Raw genomic sequence first — 15,951 nt, forward strand, 5'->3', positions numbered from 1 at the left:
TTGACCCTCTTAGGAATACTTTCTAGCTCGTTAGAATCTCGCTTTCATATAAACAGAAGTCTTCTTTTCTAACAAACTGCCAATGTACTGAGGGTTATTAACCTTTTGTTTCTTTCCATCAACTAAAAGAACTACTACAATTCCATATTCTTTTACTTTCTTGAGAAAGGGTCTCATATATCTCATACTGGCCTCAAACTTGAAATATAGCAGGATGACTTTAAATCCTGCCTTACGTCCCAAATCCTGGAATGACAAGCATGAACCAACACGCCTGGCTAGAACTCCATATTCTTAAGAGTTTTTTGTTTGTTTGTTTGTTTGTTTTATTTTGTTTTGTTTCAGTTTGGTTTAGTCTAGGTTTTTTGAAGAAAAGTCCCACTCTAGCCCAGGTTGACCTATAAATTCTTCTGTAGCCCAAGCTAGTCTCAAACACATGTTGATCCTCTTACCTCACCTTCCAGAGTGCTGGCATTAAAGGCATGCACTGCCACATGCAGCGATTTTTATCTTTATTTATTCATTTATTTATTTATTTTGAAGGAGTTTCACACTAGCCCAGGCTAACGCACTCTGTAGCTCTGGCTGGCCTTGAACACATGGTGATCCTCCTACCTCAGTCTCCTGAGTGCTGGGATTAAAAGTGTGTGTCACCATGCCCAGCCAGAACTCCATGTTCTTTGAAGGCTTGCTTTTAAGCTACATTACAAAATTCAACTGTGCTTATGAGTTCGTAGAGTTGGAATTTCCTCTGTCTTACAGAAATGTGTCTTATGGTCTTGAATTATTTATGGTTTTCCAACTGTTACTATTTGCCTTACTTTTATCATCACTGTCCTCAAATACTGGATAGAAACAGCTTTTGTAGGAAGAGAACCTTATTTAAGCTCAAATTTAAGGAACCACAGTCCATTATGGCAGGAAAGGCATACTGGTTACATCTCTGCAAATTAAGAAGCAGTTAACTTGAGCAAGAAACAGGGTGAGTTAAAACAAACAATGCTCACCTGCCCCAGTGGCCTTTTTTTTTTTTCTTCTATTTAGAGTCCACCTTCCAAAGGTTCCACAACCTCCCAAAACAGCACCACTAGCAGGGGGGGCAAGTAATTAAGTGCCTGAGCCAATAGGGGACCCTTCACATTCAAGCTATGACACTCTTCTTGCTTTTGTTGTTGATGATGTTGCTTTGTATTTTGGACATAGGGTCTTGCTGCGTAGCTCTAGCTGACCTGAAACTCTGGTGAACAGGCTAGCCATGAACTTCCAACAGTCCCCTTGCTTCTGCATTCAGAGTGCAGGGATTATAGCTGTTCACCACCATATATACTTTCTTTTAGCTTTTTAATTATATTATTATAAGTTTGTCTCATTTTTTCCATATAGTGTGTTTGTTTGGCTACCTATAGTACATAGTGATGCATATTTGTATACTTGACAATTTTCCAATAAATAAATTTTAAGAATTCACTCTCAATAAATGCTGAATTCCTGCTAACAGGGTCTATGGTTAAGAAATGAATAATTCAAAAAAATAAAAAAATTTAAAAAAAGAAATGAATAATTCAGGGCTGGAGAGATGGCTTAGCTGTTAAGATGCTTGCCTGTGAAGCCTAAGGACCCTGGTTCGGTTCTCCAGGTCCCATTTAAGACAGATGCACATAGTGGTGCATACGTCTGGAGTTTGTTTGCAGTGGCTAGAGGCCCTGACACACCCATTCTCACTCTTTTCTCTCTTTTCCCTTCTCTCTATCTCAAATAAATAAAAATAAAATCTTTGAAAAAATGAATAATTCGTACCCATAAGTATGCGCGTGCACATGTGTATGTGTATTCATTTCCCTCCCTCTACATTTGCTTTCCTTGTTATTATTGCAATGCCTTCTTAGCAAAGAGAAATGGAGATAAGAAGAGTAGGTAGATTGTAATATCTTTTGTTCCACCTCTTGCCCTACTTTGAACTTCTGTTCATTACTATTCTTTTCTTGCTAGGTCTCCATCCAATCCCACCCCAAGGAGGAAAACTGGAGATTGCTGGGATGGTGGTAGGCCAGTGGGCTGGAAGCAGATCTTCTAGAAGTCAAGGATCTTTTGGCATGCAAGTGGTTTCTGTCGGTGGGCCAGGAAAGGGGTATGTATATGAATGGGTTGATATGAGCTAGGACATATCAAGATATCTTTGGGAAAATGTCCAGCCATTGAATTTTTCTGTTAAGGTAAATGATATTAAGTAGCTTGCCATACTTGAAACCAGTTTAGTTCTGCCAGTGTAGTTAATGCTGTGCCTTGAGAATCGTTTTTGTACTACAGGACAACATGGAACTCAGAATAATTCAGTGGGGTTTACAGGGTGGGAGCAATCTAAATGAAGCCTAAATTTCTCCCTAAATAGATGAGTAGTTAACCAATTAAGAATGGAATTTGGGATTCATGTTTCTCATGGTCACTTTTCCTTCTATTTGCTAAAGGTACAGAAAAGAACAAACTGGTAGAGGATCCAAAAGTCACAAAAAAGGAAATAAACAAGTGAGTACACTTTTTATCTGTCTGTCTTTCATTTGTTCTTTTGTTCTTCCATCTATCTATCTATCTTTGTTTGTTTGTTTGTTTTTGGTTTTTCGAGGTAGCCCAGGCTGACCTGGAATCCACTATGTAGTCTCAGGGTGGTCTCAAACTCTTGGTGATCTTCCTACTTCTGCCTCCTGAGTTCTGGGACTAAAGTCATGTGCCACCATGCCCAGCTGTAAGCACCCTTTTTGATTTTATCATATTTTATTAATTATTTGAGAGAGGGAAAGAGAAAGAGAGAGAGAGAAAATGGGTGCACCAGCCACTGCAAACAAACTCCAGATGCATGCACCCCTTGTGCATCTGGCTTACATGGGACCTGGGTAAACAAATCGAGGTCCTTTGGCTTTGCAGGCAAATGCCTTAACCACTAAACAATCCCTCCAGCCCCCATAAGTAGCCTTCTTGACTGTATCTAGCTTTATATCTCTTGTCCTTTCTACATGCAAGAGGTCACCTCAGCCATGGAATGCTGAACTGCTCAGGGGGACTTTTCTCTGGTATTTGATTTCATTGCCCTCCTCTCCAGTGGTGTTGTCAGTAAGGGTTAGTCACCCAGCACTGTTTGCACAAGGCTGCAGAGGCTCATCCTTTTCCCTGAGTGAAGCTAAAAGATAGAAAACAGTGATGTTAATACTGCCTGCACCCTGAGTGAGCTTTGAGGATCCAGAAGCGATGCTGAGAAAATTGGCTTTTATATTCTCCTCCCTAATGGCAGTTAATGGTTGCCAGGGGGAGAGAAGTCATTCTGAGAGGATAAGAAAATGATAATGCGGAGTACATGTGATCAAAATGTAATATGTATTGACAATATCAAAAAAGAAGAAAAGAAAGAAAATTGGACTTGTGCCTTTGTAGAATATGGGAGAAGAAAGGATTGTCATTCTGCTTTGTGTGTATGTGGTCTTGAAGATTGAACACAGGGCATTGCATGCTAGGCAAGTGCTCTACCACTGAGTGCGCCAACCCTGGCTGTTGCTCCCCCCCACCATTTCAGGTAGTCTGTTGTTTTGTTATTTTTAGTTTATTTGCGGGGGGGGGGGGGTTCAAGGTAGGATCTCTCACTAGCTCAGGCTGAGCCGGAATTCACTGTGTAGTCTCAGAGTGGCCTCAGACTCACAACAATCCTCCTACCTCTGCCTCCCAAGTACTGGGAATAAAGACGTGTGCCACCTTGCCTAGCTTGAGATAGTCTTACTCTAGCCCAAACTGCCCTGGAACTTGATCTGTAGCCCAGGCTATCCTCAAACTCATGGAGATCTTCCTACTTCAGTGCCCCAAGTTCTGAGTTCAAAATGTGAATCATCACACCCAGCTTTCCTTGGCTTATTCTTAATAACTCAGAAAGATCTAAAACTTTCATATCTATGCCCTAATTGTGTCATAGTTCCTTTCCCTTCAAATACAAACTATGAGGTACTATTCTGTTAGTGATCCAAAATGTCTTGCCTAACATGTGTGAGGCCCTTGATCCCCAGTGCTGAAAAAAATAAATAAAGTCAATACTAGATTCAAACTGCTCAGCTCCTCATAGCACTATATCCTACCATTTCTTGAGTATGTACTTTCCAATAAGAGACCACTACTAGACTTTTTGTCATTGCTTCTTAGTACTAAATTTGTTTTTCATAAGCAGCCAGCCCTCGCATCTATTTAGTAGTAAAGGTAAACTATTTAGGTAAAGACCTCCACTAACATACAAATTTAATGTTACTTTGAGGCAAAAGTGGGACTAGCATTGTAAGTCCTTCACCCAAAGCAGTTTAAAATGCACTCCAAGGTTTCAGAGCAGTAACTTTGGGAGTTTTGTAAGGCTTCTCAGCTTTTTTCAAAAGCAATCAGTTAGATCAAAAGGATTGCATCTGGAACGAAGCTAGTCATCCAAGAAGGTGCCTTTAGATGGTCCAGCTTTAGCACATTTGCCATAATTCAAGGGCTGACCATGAGGTATACAGTCTGACATTCTGTTTATAATACAGGAAGACTAAATCCATCTCTCGGTGGTTGACCTACACTAACCAAGATCACTAAAAATTAGCTATGTGGATAGCCCCTGGGGTAGGGAGTAAGTGAATGAGAGCAGACTGCTTATTGATGATAAGAAGGAATATTTATTGTGACATGTTGCACATTTTGTCTACTCACTCTTAATCAGTTTATTGGAACCACATGAATTTGCTGTGAGATATTTGCTACTTCGTCTTTTAAACAGGAAGAAACAGAGGCTCAGAAGAATGACATTTACTGCTCCATATTATCCAAAAAGTCTGTTACCAAAATTGACATATCCTCCTGATTACAAAGATCTGTATTGTATTCATTCCATTGCAGCATAGTAACTCCAGTTGTTAGAGACACAAGTTTGGCTGATACATGCTCATAAATAATATTACCAGAGCTTGCTTTCTCTACACACAAGCCATGTGTAGTAAGTAGTCAGTTTTACAATGCTGGGATGAACATCCAACCAAACACAGTTTTATGGGAGGAAGGGATTTATTTCAAGATTACAGATCCAGGGGGAAGTTTCATCATTAGCAAACGAAGCTGATTCTCATTCATAAATCCAAGCAGAAAGAGAAACCATCAACAACCAGCAAATACAAAAAAAGAAGCATGAACCGGCAGCATGCAAGACCCTCAGAACTCAGACTGCTCTCTATATCATTGGGCTGGAATAAAATTCCCTCCCTCCCCCACATGCCCCCCACTGCACCCATAACACCTTAGGGATGGACTCCGGGATCTGTCCCCAGTGACACCCCCTCTAGCCAGGCAGCTTGAGACACAAATTACAAGCTGAATAGAACACTTTGACTCTATGGGGCCATATATTTTCAAAGTACCACCTCATAGTATTTTTAAGTACTCAGTAATTTTGTTGGAAGCATAGAAAAGAAACAATGATGTTAGTTACCATTTATTGAATTATTCTTTGTTATTTGGGGATCTTGGGGGTGAGGGCTTTGAGACAGGCTCTTGCTGTATAGCCCATTTATTGAGTTCTTTCAGGATGTCAGACACATATTCTGAGTGCTTCACATTGGGTCTCTGAGTCATTACAAGAACCTATGAAGTACATACTATAATTCTATTATATAGATGAGGAGAACAAGGGATGGTTAGGAGAGTCTACTTCTTAGGTCTGGTAACTCCAAGTACTCTTTTCTATTCTATAGGTAATTTGGCTAAGGAAATCCTCATACTAATTTTGTGTTGATGTAAGCCAACTTCCCTGGGCACAGCTACTGCTGGCTACATTGCTGACTTTCCTTTTTCTATTCAGTCACCTTTTCTTCAGAATATGACATAGTTAAGTTTTCCAGCTTATTAAACATATGTACACTATAATTCTGTTCTCCTGAGATTAATCCTAGAGCCTTGAAGTTTTATATATTCTCAAATTAATTTTAAAATAATTTTTTAACATTTATTTATTTGCAAAAGAGAGAGAGAATGGGCATGCCAGGGCCTCTAGCCACTGCAACTAAACTCCAGACATATGCACCACCTTGTAAATTTGGCTTTACATGGGTACTAGGGAGTCAAGCCTGGGTTCTTTGGCTTTGCCAGTAAGCACCTTAACTACTAAGCCATCTTTCCAGCCCTGTTCTCAAATTCTTAAGTCACTTATATGTAATATTATTTCTTTGTTGAATCACTCAGGGGGTTAGTTCCATCCATTGTGTGAATTTTTATTAGTCCCATCATATTTCAAAGTTCTTGGGCAACATTTTCTAATAGCCCCTATGTTGTATAGACTTTGGAGCCAAAAGATTCAGTGTTGCATATGACTCTGCCATTTCAGTACTGTGGTCATGGCCCAGTTATTTAACCTGTCTGTGCTCTACATTCCTGACCTGTAAAATGAGGAAACTGGTATCTAACTTACAGGGTATGAGAATTTAAATATGTGTAAAGTGTTTATGGGAATTGCTCAGTGAAAATTGGTAGTATAGGTTCAACAGGTAGGAGTTTTCTATTATGTATTATATATTATTAGAAGGAAAAAAGCCTTTGATAATGTTATGTTGTCTATATGTGTCGCAGTTGTCAATAAAATGTTCAAAAAAGAAAAAAAAAAGAGAAAAGGGGGGCTGAAGAGATGGCTTTGTGGTTAAGATGCTTGCCTGTGAATCCTAAGGACCCGTGTTTGACTCTCCAGATCCAGTGTTAGCCAGATGCACAAAGGTGAGGCAAGTATAAGGTTGCCCATGCCCACGTGGTGAGACAAGCATCTGGAGTTCAATTTCAGTGGCAGAGGCCCTGGTGTGCCAATTCTTTCTCTCTCTCTCCCTCTCTCTGTCATTCTCTCTAAAAAATAAAATAAAACAAGCTGGGTGTGGTGGTGCACGCCTTTAATGCCACCACTGGGGAGGCAGAAGTAGGAGGATCACCATGAGCTCAAGGAACAGCCTGAGACTCCATAGGGAATTCCAGGTCAGCCTCGGCTAGAGTGAGACCCTACCTCAAGAAACTAAAAAAAAATATTAAAACAGTAATGTTAAAAGAGAAAGAGAGAGAAGCTGGGCATGGTGTCACACACCTTTAATCCCAGCACTTGGGAGGCAGAGGTAAGAGGATGGTTATGAGTTCGAGGCCACCCTGAGATGACATAATGAATTCCAGGCCAGCCTGGGCTACAGTGAGACCCTACTTCAAAAAACCAAAAAAAAGAGAGAGAGCATACGCCAGGTGCACGCCTTTAATCTCAGAACTCTGGGAGGCAGAGGTAGGAGGATCACTGTGGGTTGAAGGCCACCCTGAGACTACATAGTGAATTCCAAGTCAGCCTGGGCTAGAGTGAAACCCTACCTTAAACCACCCCCCCAAAAAAAACACACAGATAGAAAGATGAAAGACCTTTGGTGTTAAATAAGTCTAGATGTGCCAATAACCTTGAGCATGTCATTTTTTCTTTATTTGAACTTTTAGTATCTTATCTATAAGATAATCAGCAATAGTGTGGCATGTGACATACCCAACCATAGTAACCAGAAGCTATCATTATTCTTAATATTCTTGGAGAGTCAACACTGTTCTGCAAAGTAATGCAGATCACATGAATTCCAACAAGAGTCACATTCCTGAGGTTAAAAGAGAAACGGGTGAATGTTTAGTTATAAAAGCCTCTATAGAATATTAGACATGGATCTGCTTCTTTCTATAGTTTTTTTTTTTTTTTCCTTTTATTTGCCCTTCTGATGGTCCACATTGCTCAGTATTTGTATTAGTTTCCTTCTCATTTCTGGGACAAAATGCCTGACAAAAATCGGTTTAAGGGAGGTGGAGTTCATTTCAGTTTACAGTTCCAAATTACATTCCATCGCGGCAGGGAAGATACAGTAGCACAACTTGGAGGCAGCCGATCACATTCAGCACAGTGAGGAAGCATAAAGCATGGAGCGCTGCTGCTCAGCCAGCTGTCTCCTTTATATAGCCCATGCCCCGGCCCGTGGAAGGATACTGCCCACAATTAAGGTGGGTTTTCCCACCACAATTAACCAAATCAAGACAGTCCCTCACAGATATATCCAAAGGCTAACCTAACCCCTCTTAGGTGATTCTAGGCCCTGTGAAGTAGACACTATAAGCCATTATAGCATGGTAGTTGAGAAAATAAGACACGGACCAGTCTTGTCCCTACTACTTTCTGTCTTTAGTAAGTTAATTTATACTTTCAGAATCTTAGCTTCCTCATCATAATATCTACGAGTTGAGTTAGGTCGCTATAAGTGTTAGGACATTTTATTACAAAGCTTTATGATGATAGCTGTGTCATTATGTTATCGCTATGATTAGGTTTCATTTCTTAAGGGTAGTAGTAGAACATACTACCTTTAGGCTTCTAATATTTCTGAAGCACAGAAGCAACTTCCTCGAGCTACTTTATGAAGGGCCAGGAAGTTTGGGATTACCATTTCCACTGAGCATCTCTGTTGTTGACAGGGCTCTTCAGAGGGAATTTCTAAATCCATGGAGCTTCACCAAAGTCGGTCCCGCTCACAGGTAAATGGAAACAGTGGCACGTCGGTCAAGGAAGAGAAAAGTGATCCTTTTCCAGCTCCATTACAAGGTGCCTTATCCAGAGACAATGTGTGTAACGACGATAACCCCAGCCTCCCTGTGAAGAATGGCGAGAAGAACCGCTTACAAGAGCAGAAGCCAGAAACTGTGACCCAACAGAAAGAGGAGTGACCATCTGAGATTGGCTTCACCTGTCAGGATGAGGGGAAAACTATACTTTTCTGATTTTTATGCCCAAGTTAGAGGAGGATATAAATATTCACTTTAGATTTATCCAGGATTTTGAGAGGATATCTTTTTACTTCCATCTTTTGTTTCCTATCTTCTTCTCAGGCCCAGACTTAGATTCTGGGGAAATTATGGCTAAAGATAAATAACAAGATTAGCTCCAATTCTCAAATATATTATAGCACTAGTATTCCTTTCTATTATGAGTTTTTCCCCCACTGGAAGCCTAGCAAGGCAGAAACTGTCAGAAAGCACATACTATCATAGAATGCCATATAGAAAAGTGTCAGCTTTGGTATTTGGAGTATTTAACATGATACTTACAAATTTATTTGGTAAATGTTAGGTTGACAGGTTAACTGCCTATGGCTTCCTTTCCCCCCCCCCCCCATGAGGTAATGGGACCTTGACATATAATCAGCATCCACTCCTCCTTATTCTTCCTCATCTCATCTTGTATACCGCCTCTAGCTCTGGCCTGACAATCAGATTAGGTAGATGTTTTCAGGGAAGTGGGTAGTGTTGGTTATTTTATTTTATACACTTAAGAAAAACTACAATGACCTTTTACTGGGAGATTCAAGCGAGTCAGAAAAGTACTGGGCAGATTTTTCCTGCCTCTCAACCAGTGTGTTGTTTGTAAAATAGAAGATACGGTGCAGTTCACCCACTCTGCTGCCCACACCCAGAAAGGGTGGGAATCATTGTTATGAGACTGAGTACAAAAGGGACTCAAGATACTTTGTGTATACGTGTGTATGTGTGTGTGTGAGTGTGTGTATATGAATGTGTGTATTGATATGCATACACATACCCTTTATATAAGAGATCTATTTATCTATACATATTTTATATGTGTGTGTATATGTATATATATGTATATATATATACATATACACACACATACATACATGGTGATGCCTCAGAGGATTTACTAGACTTCTCAGAATTGCTTCCACTATGGAGTGGTGGGTTTCAAAAGACCACACTTTAAACCTGAAATTCTGCCATGGTTGCTCATACCTATGATCCCAGCACTCGGGAGGCTGAGGTAAGAGGATCATTGTGGGTTCCAGGTCATCCTGGACTAAAGTGAGACCTTGCCTCAGAAAAAAAGAACAAAAACACAGTAAACATATAAGTAAAAATAAATCTGAAATCCTTACTAAGTCACAGCCTATCACAATTATGAAAAGATGGGCTACTCTAAATCAGACACAAAGTACTTTCCAGAGATTGCCTGTTCAGAACAACAAACACTTCACCTTGAACAGAGCCCTCACATCCCATATTGTGAAAACAGGAGGTTGAAATGGGATTGAGAAGAGTTGAGCATTTTTTTATGAAGGTTTGGAAATAGAAAAGGGATAGGAGGTGATTACCATTTGAAAGGGCTTCAGCCATTTTGGAGGAAATTTCTTGTGGAACTCTGGGGTCATATTGGCTTCAGGCAAGACTTAGTTGGCATGCATCAATGAAGGAGGGAAGACTACCATTGGAAAGAAGGGGTGGGGAAGTGTGAGGGAATTTGACAATTTGATTTTACTTGCTTAGATTGTTTCATTTATTCATTGACATTTTGAATACAGATCTTTTCATTTGCTTTGCAAGGAAGATTTTAGAGGACTCTGGCCTGGGTCTTGAGAAGTATTCTGTAAAAGATTCTCAGCCAATTTGGGGCCAGGATCTGCCCAGGCTACAAAGGTTGTTCCTTCTTACTGGAGATACTCTTGAGACAGCCTTGGTTTCCAGGTTCCCTCTTTTTAAGTAGCCAAGATATGAGGGGTGGAAACATAGCTTGCAACAAATTAATAGTGTTTCTTAATTCATAAATTGAGGCTTCCAGTCTCATATACCTCCTTTTGGACTTTATGATATTCTTGCCCAAGAACTGTCATTTCTTTAAGAATACAACTGACTAGACTTCTGGCAGGGTTCTCTCTTTTGGGGAAAAAAAACCATGCAGTCCAATCCATAACAGATCCTTGTAATTTTTTTTTTCAGACAACCAGAAGGCTGTTTGCTAACTGTCCATTTACAATGACTCTATCTTGATAAACTGAGAAGTCTTGGGCTGTTTAACCCTAGTATGGCCCACTTTAAGAAAAATCTACCAAGTTTGCTTGGGGAAGGGGGCCTGTTTGCCTTACCCTTGCTCAAATACTTCTTACATAAACCTAAGGAAAATGACAAGTGCGTACACCTAGCAACATATGACCATATATAAACAGGAAAAAAGTATATAAAACCATCTTTTTGGAATTAGCTTCTCTGATTTGATTCCCCTTCTTCTTTGGACCTGTTCATCCTTTTACAGTTTGAACTTTAGGATTTTTATATCCAGTAAAGGCAAGAATGTACATTTAGATGGCTTAAAATTGTCTTTCTGAGTCACAGAGATGAATCCTTTGGAGCTCTAAAAGTAACCAGAATCATTGAGTGAGTGAATTGTAACATATGTGGACACATATCTATAGGAAGTACTTAGAGTTAATTGGTGAGGTATCTTTTCAGTTGCTGTTTCTGTGGATTGTGAACCTACTTGACACAGTCAGATGACAGTATTGTAAACTCTCACAGAATTAAGATTTATTTCGTGGCCATTCACTGTGAGAGGTAAAATTGCTGCTTTAACGGAGATGATTCCAGTTTGCCAAAAGACTTGCTTTTCTCCCTCTACTTTCCCCTCGCCTAGCCCAGGGTGAAACAAATGGTGTACTTCTAACTTTGTTTTCATTTTTGATTCAGCATTTTGGGTTCAAGAGGTTACAAGCAAGAACTACAGAGTCATGTCCTAGATATCAGTATACCTTCAAAAATATACAACTTATAAGCCAGAAAAAAGTTTCATTACTGGAAATTGAATATTCTCTAATTGGAGAGCAAATTGGGGATTTTTCCTATACTACTTGACATTCCACTTCTGAGTCTGATGTGGCTGCTCTTGAACAAAATTATGTTGGACCCCCCCCCCCAAAAAAAATAACAGCTTTACCTTGAAGGCACACAAGTAAAAACATCCTGTTCATGTATAGCCACTGATCCCCAAGGACTTAACGCTCTTAATTTCTTTGAGTCAGCTTGTAACTACTATTTTTTTTTCTCAGAAGCCAGGCCTAACAAACTTTTCATTTTCATTCAGAGTTGGTAGGATTTTTGATAGACTGAAGCCTAACAAGTAATCTTGCTTTGGCTAGAGATGTTTGATTTTTGTCTCCATGTTCTGCTTTTGTTGGCTAAGTTTTTTTTTTTTTGTTTGTTTGTTTGTTTGTTTTTGATCACTGAGAAAAATAGCCAGACAAGGCATTTGGGAGGGTGGTTGGGGGGAGGGCAAGGATACTTATGTAGGATAGAAAGAATATGGGTGTAGCTTTTTGGTTATGATGATTCAGTCCTTTGGAACCTTAGAAGACCCCTGTGGACACGTCAATGCCATCCTTTCAGCCTCTTAAAGTCCCCCCTCCCCACTTCTTTGAAATGACAATACAAGTAGACCACAGTTTAAAGTAGTTAGTATAATTCTAAGGTTTAATCATTATACTTGTTCACTTTCTCGTACATATTTCCTAAATACACTTGGGGTTCAGGGTGGGGGGATAAGTTTTCACTGTTATATTGTACATCCTCCTATATATTTCTCCCTCCCAATACTTTTGGCATCTTCTTTGACTTTCTCTTTTCCCTTGGCTTATTGCAGTATTGTGCTGGTACAGGTAGACTGCTCAGTGTATCTATTCCCCATTTACTGCTGAGTATCTTTAATATTGCCTTAAGTTATTTTGATGTTCTAAGAAAATTACGTGATGTTTTTACAAAATCATTTTTTTCTAAGTTCAAAGCAAAATAAAAATGTCCCATGTACTATTGAACTTATTTCAGCTTTTGACATTACCCGTGTACTTTTATAGATGCTCTTTTTTGACTGTGTTGGTAGTTACTAATGGCTAGTGAATTTTCATGTGAATGAAGCAAGTGTTTCAGATTTTGTTAATCTCTTATAACCCTGCTGAATCTGAAAATTAATTCTAATTGCTTCCCAGAAGGTACTTTCCCTCCTACCATTTATTTTACTCTTATTTTTTAGACTAACACATTAGATTTAAAAAAAAAAAAAAGCAAAAACAAAAAAAAAATTTAACTGCAAAGAGTTGGTGATTTTTCTTTTTAGTGGTCCCTGATAAATGATGTTATTGACTAAACTAAGAAATTCTTTCACTGTTTTTTTGCTGTGTTTACTATCTCCTCTCCTGTGCTCTTGGCAGTGTGTTTAGTGAATGGATAATAAGTATTTCTCTTTACCACTCCCAAATTCCAAGTTCCCTGCCTTTTTGGCCCACCTCACCACAAAAGCTCCATAGTTTATTAATGTAAGTTCGAATGGATGCTTCTTGGGGGAAACTGCAGGAGTTAATGGAAATGTTTCAGAAAAGAATAAGAATGTCTCAGGAGCTGTTCTGTGATGGAATTTGGTCTGTTGTTCTGTTAATGCTGATGGAAAGAAACTTACAGCACTTAATAAAAGTTTATTCTTTTAGTTTAAAAGACTGTGAAATATTTTTGAGTGTGTCAAATTTTTCTTCTCTTATCTCTGGATCCCTTTCGGCAAATGGAGAATATTTTTATCTAAATTCAGAAGTATTCTACAAACTTTTGAGTTTGTTTTGTGAGGGCAAGATACTCGCACAGGTTATCAAAAGGAAAAGCATATTTAACTTCCTGACTAACTTTTTTTTGTTTGTGTGTTCTAAAGGCACCTTTGACTAAACATTTCTCAAACTGAATCCATCTTTTCTTCTAAAGGGTGCTCTTTTTCCATGAGTGACATTATATCTACTTGAATGCCTAAACCACAAACTGGCCTAGAACTAGTTAGCCTAGACTCATGCCTTTCCCTTGTTTCTCAAATCTAATTTGTAATAAGATCTGTTGGTAACACTCAGCTATCATTTCTCACATCAGTTTCACCATGCCTGTCCCCACTCCTATGACTTAGTCCAGGCCTCTTCGTGAACTATTGCAGTTGCTTCTCAGTCGAATTCCCATCCAAGCAATTGTAAGCAGCATTTTGTGCCTAAGTGAATATACCTTTTCTACTGAAAGGGCCTACACCTTTTCCAGGGTTTTGAAGGAATCTGTAACACAGCAGAAAGTTAAGAACCACTGCTTTAACTCACCATGCTTACTACCTTCCAGAGTATCCTTTCCTAGCGCGTTGCTCAAAACCTTCCATTACCCCTTCATTAGCTGGCTGGCCTCTGACTACTTCTCTAGCTAACTTTCTTCCTTCCCTATCCCACCCAGCAATAAAAAAGTACATATCTAACACATGAAGCTGTTAGTACCCACTTCTCATTTGCTGGTATTACTGTCTTAAATGCTTCTCTCCCCATGTCTCTTGTTCAGTCTTATTTTTTAGTGATTCTTTTAACTTTTGACAACCTCCATACATGTATCGACAATATAGCATGATTATAGGCCCTTTCCACCACCTTCCTTTGTCCTCCTTCCCAAATTCCCCCCTCCACTGAATTCCTTCTTTTCAACTACTCTCTGTTCTATTCATTTGATGTCATTATTTTCCCCTCCTCTTATGCAGGTCTTGTGTAGGTAGCTTCAGCCACTGTGACAATATTGTAAGCACTTCTCCCTATTCTTTGGCTCTTACATTCTTTTTACCACCTCTTCCACAGTGGGACCTGAGCCTTGGAGGGTATGATAGGGATGTCTCACTTAGTGCTAAACACTCCACTGTCACTTATTCTCAGCATTTTGAGTCACCCCAGTGGTTGCCACCATCTGAAAAGAGAAGCTTAGAAGCTTCTTTAACCAAAAGTGAGAGTAGCCTTAATACATGGACATAAATATAAGTATTTAGGGAGCAGTTTAGTGGGCATAATACATTTACCAAACCAGACAATAGTAGTAGTTACCCTTGCAGGGCTTATAACCTCACAAACTTTATCATTATTTATTTTATGGGAGAGAGAGAATTGGCATGTCAAACTCCAGATGCTTGGCCCACCTTACGTGCGTGCGTTACCTTGTGCGTCTGGCTTACGTGGGTTCTGGAGAGTTGAACCTGGGTCTTCGGGCTTCACAGGCAAGTGACTTAACTGCTAAGCCATCTCTCCAGCTCCCTCCCAAGCTTTTGATGATGATGTCAACATCAGGCATGAATTCTCTCCTATGGAGTGGACTTCAAATCTAATCAGGGACCAGTTGTTTTCCTCATAACAGACATGCCTCCATTGTGCCACTTGGTATATTTGGCATGGATGGCCACTTAGAACTTAAAGGGACCACTGCTGGTTAAGACCATTGATGACTTTTCTGCCCCCATAGGCTGCATTGCTCTTTCAAGCATCCTGACAGCTAGTCAACAGGGAGGAGTCTTCCAGCTCAGCTCCAACTTGATTTCTCATTGACCTGCAGCTCAAGCATGTGGAGTCATCAGCAATAGGGTCTTGTCATCTAGTTCTGGTGGAACAACCAAGAGACTTGACAATAGCCTGTAGTGTTTTATGAAGCATCAGGGTCCTCTCTTACCACCAACAGCTCACTGGAAGATATCCCACCCCTGACAATGAAATTTTCTAATAACAATCTATGGATTCAGAGCACATTATCCACCTCCATAGGATACTTTTGCCCAAACTCTTCATATATATATCACACACACACACACATACACACACACACACATACACATACATGCACACACACATAAAAAGAAAGTGGCTGTATCAGGGCCTCCATCCACTACAAATGAACTCCAGATGCATGCGTCTCCTTGTGCATCTCATGTGGGTCCTGGGGAATTGAACCTGGGTCCTTTGGCTTTGCAGGCAAACACCTTAACCACTTAGCCATCTTCTCTAGCCCCAAACTCTTTTTTTAAAAAAAATACATATTAGTGAGCAAAGAAATGGGTTTCCATATAGCTTATTTATAATATCTTTAATTTTAAATATATAAAAATAAAAAGAATCCATTTTAGGGCTAAGGCGCTTGCCTGCAAAGCCTAAGGACCCAGGTTCAATTCTCCAGGTCCCATGTAAGCCAGACGCACATGGTGGTGCTTGCATCTGGAGTTCATTTGCAATGGCTAGAGACCCTGACATGCCCATTCTC

General features: G+C 39.8%; 1 protein-coding gene across 2 annotated transcripts in view; it reads left to right on the plus strand.

Moving 5' to 3' along the window:
- Positions 1-13,372, plus strand: part of Fam120c (family with sequence similarity 120C) — a 117,352-nt gene extending 103,980 nt beyond the window's left edge. For both annotated transcript variants that reach the window (XM_045140145.1, XM_045140146.1), the window contains exons 14-16: positions 1,990-2,128; positions 2,466-2,523; positions 8,515-13,372. In XM_045140145.1, coding sequence (XP_044996080.1) covers positions 1,990-2,128; positions 2,466-2,523; positions 8,515-8,763 — 446 coding nt within the window. In that variant the 3' untranslated portion in view covers positions 8,764-13,372. The remainder of the gene's footprint in view (positions 1-1,989; positions 2,129-2,465; positions 2,524-8,514) is intronic.
- Positions 13,373-15,951: the final 2,579 nt, after the last annotated feature.

This window comes from Jaculus jaculus, chromosome X (genome assembly GCF_020740685.1).
Source record: "Jaculus jaculus isolate mJacJac1 chromosome X, mJacJac1.mat.Y.cur, whole genome shotgun sequence".
Lineage (NCBI taxonomy): Eukaryota > Metazoa > Chordata > Mammalia > Rodentia > Dipodidae > Jaculus > Jaculus jaculus.